The sequence below is a fragment of the Camelus ferus genome, chromosome 13 (assembly GCF_009834535.1).
Source record: "Camelus ferus isolate YT-003-E chromosome 13, BCGSAC_Cfer_1.0, whole genome shotgun sequence".
Taxonomy (NCBI): domain Eukaryota; kingdom Metazoa; phylum Chordata; class Mammalia; order Artiodactyla; family Camelidae; genus Camelus; species Camelus ferus.
The window spans coordinates 8,131,000-8,137,610 of record NC_045708.1 but is presented as its reverse complement, the minus strand read 5'-3'; the positions used below and the strand labels follow the sequence as shown (position 1 = coordinate 8,137,610).

Sequence of the window (6,611 nt, the reverse complement as noted above, 5' to 3'; positions counted from 1 at the left end):
GCAACCGAGGAGGAGGAAGCAGCAGTGGCGGCTGCTGCGGCGGCTGTGACGGGCGCCGGGGTGGTCGCGGCGGTGCGGGCCGGGGAGTGAGGCGCGGGCGGCTGGGCCGGTGGGCTGGGCGGCGGGCCCGGCGGCCCCCCCCGCGCCGCTCCCGCGCCTGGCGGCCCGATGTGGCTGCAGCAGCGGCTTAAGGGGCTGCCGGGACTGCTATCGAGCAGCTGGGCCCGCCGCCTACTCTGCCTCCTCGGGCTCCTGGTGCTGCTTCTGTGGTACGCTGGCTCCGGGGCGCGGCGGGCAGCGGGCGGCCTGCAGCTGCTGCCCTGGCCCCGCAGCGAGCCGGGCGCTGCTGAGCCCTCGGCCTGTCTGGAGGCGGCCACCCGCGCCTGGCGCGGCCTGCGGGAGCGGGGCGAGGCTGTACCGCTGGGCCCTGGAGTGCCAGCCCTGGTGGCCAACGGCTTCCTGGCCCTGGACGTGGTCGCCAACCAGCTGTGGGTGACCCCTGGGGAGCGGGAGCCCGCCGTGGCGCCGGACTTCGTGCCCTTCGTGCAGCTGCGCCCGCTAAGCGCACTTTCCGAAGCCGGAGAGTCAGTGTTGCTGCTGCGGGAAGGGCTGCTGCGGCGGGTGCGTTGCCTGCAGCTCGGGACCCCGGGTTCCGGCCCTGCGGCCGCGGGCGCCGGCCCCGCCTCGGTCTCCGGCCTTGTCACAGGATCTGGCCGAGACTGCGTGCTGCTTCAAGAGGACTTTCTGGCCCACCGGGGCCGACCCCACGTCTATCTGCAGCGCATCCAGCTCAACAACCCCACGGAGCGCGTGGCCGCGCTGCAGACTGTGGGGCCCACTGCCGGCCCACTCCCCAGGGCCTTCACCAGCACCCTGGAGAAGGTCGGAGACCATCAGTTCCTCCTCTACTCGGGGCGGTCCCCGCCTTCTCCCACGGGGCTGGTGCACCTGGTGGTGGTGGCTGCCAAGAAGCTGGTGAACCGTCTCCAAGTGGCTCCCAAGACGCAGCTGGATGAGACTGTGCTGTGGGTGGTGCACGTCTCAGGCCCTGTTAACCCCCAGGTGCTCAAAAGCAAAGCAGCCAAGGAGCTCAAAGTGCTCCAGGACTTGGCACGGAAGGAAATGCTGGAGCTCTTGGAGATGCCGGCGGCTGAGCTGCTTCAGGACCACCAGCGCCTCTGGGCTCAGCTCTTCAGCCCAGGTGAGGTCTGGCAAGTGTTTGGTCCACCATCCACACCTTGCAACACCGTGAACACGGTCCACCCTGGAGATGCCCTTCCAAAGTCTGCAGAAGTGACACTAGGGTGGTTCGAACTTGGACTTGGCGTTTGATTTGGGGCCGACTCTCTGCTCCACCACGTAGTATCTGTGTCACCTTGGACCAGTCGCCTAGTCTCTCTGGGCTTGTGTTCAGTAATAACAGTAGCACCTACCTCAGAGGGCTTTTATGAGGTTTTAATGAAAGACAAGCGTAAAGGGCAGGTTTTATTGTTATTTGTTCTTGTAGACGAGGCCCCATTTGAGCAGAGTGGGTTTGGGGGTCAGTTCATAAAGGATAAACCAGAGGCCTGGCCCATCCGGGGATTCTTTCCTCAGTTCCCCACAGTTTGGCTGTTGACAGGCATGGGCTTCTAGACATGGCTCCCGCTAGGCTGAGGTATGGCCCAGCTGTCGGGGCTGCAGCTTTTTCACGGGGAGGTAGTGGAATCCCTTCAGCAGGTGGAACACACCTGTCAGATGAAAACTTCTTCACTGACTGCTGAAGAAAAGAAAGTCCTAGTCTAGATGAGAGAGAGATTGAGAGGTTTTGTTTTTCAGAGTTCTAGTTATCTGCATCCTTATATTTCATTTATTCAACAAGTATATATCAAATGCTTCTGCCAGAGGTGGTTCTCCATGTGGGAGATGTGGAAATGGTTAGGACAGAGTTCCTGTTCTCAGGATTCTTAAATTCTGGTTGGGAGGAAGACAGGTATGAGAAAAGTGGAAATTTGAATAAAAAAGCAAGATTGCCTTTCAGAATAAAAAGTTGTAGGGAGAAAAGATAAAAATATGTGATCGAGGGTGACTGCAGTGGGGGTGGGATAGGATTGCGGGAGGGTGGGGCCTGTGCAGCTCCAGTTGTCAGGGAGGCCTCTCTGAGGAGGACACACGGAAGCTGAGGCCTGAAAGGCTGGAGGAAGCGCCATGTGATGATGTAGAAGGAAGCCAGCAGGGCAGCAGGACCGGTTTGGTAGAGCGGCCAGCGTGGCTGGCAGGTGGTGAACAAGGGGAGGAGGGCGGGAACCAGATCCTAAAGAGCCTTTGTGGACCTGGGTGAGGACGGTGAATTTCATTTTAAGTGGGGTGGAGAGCAAAGTTGAGACACTACCCAGTGCACATTTTTCAGGCTCCCGCTGGCTGCTATACAGAGTACGGACAGTACAGGGGGCAAAAGTGGAGCGTGGAGCCCAGATGAGAGGTTTTTGCAGGAGCCCTGGTGGAAGGGGGCGGCTGGGACCACAGTTGTGACCGTGGAGACAGAAGTGGATGCTTCTGATACTTTTGGAGCTGGAGCCACCTGGGCTTTCCGTGGACCAGCTGTAGGGAGTGAGAACTTGAGGGTGACTCCTGGATTTGAGGGGAGGGCTTGAGCAGGTGTCTGGAGACAAGTTAGGGAAGGACTGGTGTGGGGCTGGAAGAATTCAGGCCGTGTCAGGTTCAGAATGACTGTCAGACATCCCGGTAGAGACACCAGGCGGGCGGTCAGCTCTTTGAGTCTAGAGTTAATACAAATTTGGGAGCTCCTGTGTTCAGAATTTATTTAAAGCTATAGGCCCTGAGAGAGAGAAGCAACCCACGACTGGCCCATGATTGATGACAGTTCAGCATTGGGGGGACTGGGCTTTTTATTTGGTGCCATAGAGCTAGCTAAGTCTGTTCTGCTGCTCTGGCTGAAGACCCCACTGCCTTTTAACAGAATTTTCCGTTTCAGGCCCCCAGGGCTCAAGGTGGTCACGTGAGGAGGCCAGGCAGGATGACTTCCGTGTACTCCAGGGAGACTGGAACTGCTGTTTTCAGCCCTCGGGACAAAAGCTTCACGTCTCTCACGCTCGTGGTCTCCAGCGTGCCATCCCTCCTTAACATGCCACCTTTGTGTGTTACAGGTGTAGAAATGAAAAAAATCACGGATGCCCATACCCCGTCCGGCCTCACCGTGAACCTGACATTGTACTACATGCTCTCCTGCTCCCCGGCCCCGCTGCTCAGCCCCGACCTGAGCCACCGGGAGCGGGACCAGCTGGAGTCAACGCTCAACTATGAAGACCACTGCTTCAGTGGCCACGCCACCATGCACGCCGAGAACCTCTGGCCGGGCCGCCTGTCCTCCGTGCAGCAGATCCTACAGCTCTGGGACCTGTGGAAGCTGACCCTGCAGAAGCGTGGCTGCAAGGGGCTGGTGAGGGCGGGCGCCCCGGGCATCCTGCAGGGCATGGTGCTCAGCTTCGGCGGCCTGCAGTTCACGGAGAACCACCTGCAGTTCCAGGCCGACCCCGACGTGCTGCACAACAGCTACGCCTTGCGCGGCATCCGCTACAAGAACGACCACATCGACCTGGCCGTGCTGGCGGACACTGAGGGCAAGCCGTACCTGCACGTGTCTGTGGAGTCCCGCGGCCAGCTCGTCAAGATCTACGCCTGCGAGGCGGGCTGCCTGGACGAGCCCGTGGAGCTGACCTCGGCGCCCCAGGGCCACACCTTCCCGGTCATGGTGACGCAGCCCATCACGCCGCTGCTCTACATCTCCACCGACCTCACGCACCTGCAGGACCTGCGGCACACGCTGCACCTCAAGGCCATCTTGGCCCACGACGAGCACATGGCCCAGCAGGACCCCGGGCTGCCCTTCCTGTTCTGGTTCAGCGTGGCCTCCCTCATCACCCTGTTCCACCTCTTCCTCTTCAAGCTCATCTACAACGAGTACTGCGGGCCCGGCGCCAAGCCGCTCTTCCGGAGCAAGGTATAGGCCGGGGCCTGGCTGCGCCCCGCCCCGAGCCAGGGGGCGAGGCCAGGGAGTAGTGGGGTGTCTTTCTGTGCCTGTGTCCTCAGCACAGAGAGAGGAGTGGGTGGTTTTGAGAGGACATTAAAAAGTGACTTCCAAGAGGAGACTGTAGAAAGGGACTGCTGCGGAATCCAGGTGTGAACAGCCAAGCCTGCCGGCCTCCCAGGGACGCGGGCAGTCCTGTCCTCCAATCGCCACCCACCCCCAGCAGTTAAAAATCAGCAAACCCTAGATTGACCTGAAGCCTCCACCTGAACTGCCGGTGGGGCCCCGCCCCCACCTGAGAGCCGATTTACTGCGGTTCAGAGGTCAGTCCCTCGCCGTGGTCTGGCCCGAGGCTGTCGTCTCATCTGCCAGGACAAGATCATTCTCCTCCCGTTTCTTGAGACACCGTGGTCCCCAGGAAGCCATGGTTTTGACTGGGGTCGCTGGGGGACTCTTATCTGTAACACATTTTGGGGCTCAGGAGTGATGTCCCAGGGGAGGCTGCTTGCTCTGCCTGCCACCTGGTCTTCTGGGCTGTCCCACTGCAGGGCCTCCTGGGGAGAGGACAGGAGGGAGTCGTGGGCAGTCCTGGGAGAAAGCACTTCCGAGGGGCTGAGCTGGTCCCCTGGCCTCCTCTGTAGTGAGGTGGGGGCGCTCCACAGCGCCAGCTCTCTGCTCCCAGTTTTTAAAGAGCCAGCAGCACCTCCACACTCTGCGGAGGGGGCTCTGTGGCATCTGGTTTCTAGTTTCTGGCTCGAGACCAGGACTTGGAGAAGTAAGTGGCACTTGACTTGAGGGAGTGGGAGAAGGGCCAGAGGCAGGTCTGAGCTCCTGAAGCTTGAGGAGCATGGAAAATCAGATCACAAAGGCATGTGCAGGCGGCCTTCCTGGGCGACCAGCATGGAACAGGGGCTACATTTGCATCACGAGGGTCCGGCAGCCTCTGTTCAGCCAATGGGCTGCTTTTCCCTGCTGCTTGGTGGGCTTCTCTGCTCTTAATCAGGCTTATCCCCATCCGCCCTTGGACCCGCCTTACCTGGGGCACAAGCCACACTGTCTTCCCGGGTCCTGCCCCAGTGAACTAATGCCCCCCGCTTTACTCAGGCTTGAGCCTGGTCTCGCCAGAGCAGAACCCACCTGAGGAGGTGCTGGGGCCCCTGAGTCCTTCGCAGCTCCAGCACGTCTCTAGGCCAGGTGCTGTCAGCCAGGCCAGATAAGAACCTGGGTAGGGTGCCACCAGGGTGTCTCCACTGCGCATTTCCCTTAAACTTTTCGGTAGCTGTCCACCAGGGTTGGCGTGAGCAGTAACAACCTGTCTTGTCACTTGAACAGGAAGATCCCAGTGTCTGAGTGAACCACCAGTCCTGCTTTCAGTCGCCGTTTGCACAAGACACCCAGCACTGAAAGTCCTGCTGTGAACAAGGGATCCTTTGAAAGCACCCAGCCTTTTGTGCCTTGTTGGGGGACACCAGTGACGCAGAAGCGCGTGTGGATGCTCAGGAGTTTGCATCGGGGAGCGGGAGGGGAGGGGCCGGTGGACTTTTTGTAAGCTTTCGACTCAATAAAATGAACCTATATGGAAAATACTTGAAATTGAACTCACTCCTTCTACCTTCCCCCTTTTATTCTGTCCCAGGAAATGGCCCCTCTTTTGGAAAGACTCTTGTCTAGGAAAAATTGTGTCCTTTTCCTAATTTAATGTGTTCTTTCTTGACTGAATTTTTAATTTATTGTTAAGGTTTTGCTGGATGGCTTTTGCATCCACTCCAGACAGTGAATCTTGGTGGTGATGCTCGATCTGCGGCCCCTCGGAAGGTTTGGAGGCCTGCGCCGCCTGCGTGGAGGGGTGGGCCTGGGTGGGCGACCCTCCGGTTTGCACATTGTCTCTTTCTTATCCTGAGCCTATGGAGATCTGTGGTTTTGTACTTCTGGGCTTCAGGGGAAGTGTTTAACTTTCTAGTGATTGATCATTGTTGGATTTTGAAATACCAAAGCTTTTTTGTTGTTCTGTTTTTAAATAAACCTCTTTCAAATTTCCATGACCAGTTTGTGTGTGGTTGAAACCTCTGGAGACATCAGACCTTCCTCTGTCACAGACTTTGGGGTAGAGTCAAGCCCAAGGTCCAGCCACCCCACCCCACCGTGATGACAGTTCTTTTCCCATGTCTTCTCTTCAGAGGAGTCCACTCAGATGATGTGGAGGTGGCCCCCGTGCTGCTCACCTGGGGGCTTGGCTGGGTGAACAGCATCACCTTGGTCCCCTGCCTGCTGGGGTGCCTCTCCCGCTACCTGCCCTGAAGAGCCGAGAGTTGCCTGCCCCACTTTGCTTGCAATAGGACGCGGTGGGGACAGGAGAGGACCCTGAGTGGGCCTCCTGCTGGTTCCCAAAACTAAGGACCGACTTCTGTCTTTGTGGGGAGAATGGAACTAAGAGGGGCCAGGCTGGACATGCAGTCCACCTTGGGGATCGTCACCCTCAGTGTCGTGGTTTCCCTGGCTTCCCAGATGGGTATTTTAAGCTTCTGACTCACCAGGAAGCCTGGTTTGCAAGCCGAGATGCTGAGTGTCCAGCCCACAGCAGGGC

General features: G+C 58.7%; 1 protein-coding gene across 1 annotated transcript; it reads left to right on the top strand.

Annotated features, from left to right (window-relative positions):
- KIAA2013 (KIAA2013 ortholog) lies at positions 1 to 6,066 on the top strand. Its single transcript, XM_006192466.3, has 3 exons — positions 1 to 1,201; positions 3,147 to 4,000; positions 5,360 to 6,066. Exons 1-3 carry the CDS (start codon positions 169 to 171, stop codon positions 5,375 to 5,377), a joined length of 1,905 nt encoding a protein of 634 aa, XP_006192528.2. The 5' UTR covers positions 1 to 168; the 3' UTR covers positions 5,378 to 6,066.
- Positions 6,067 to 6,611: the final 545 nt, after the last annotated feature.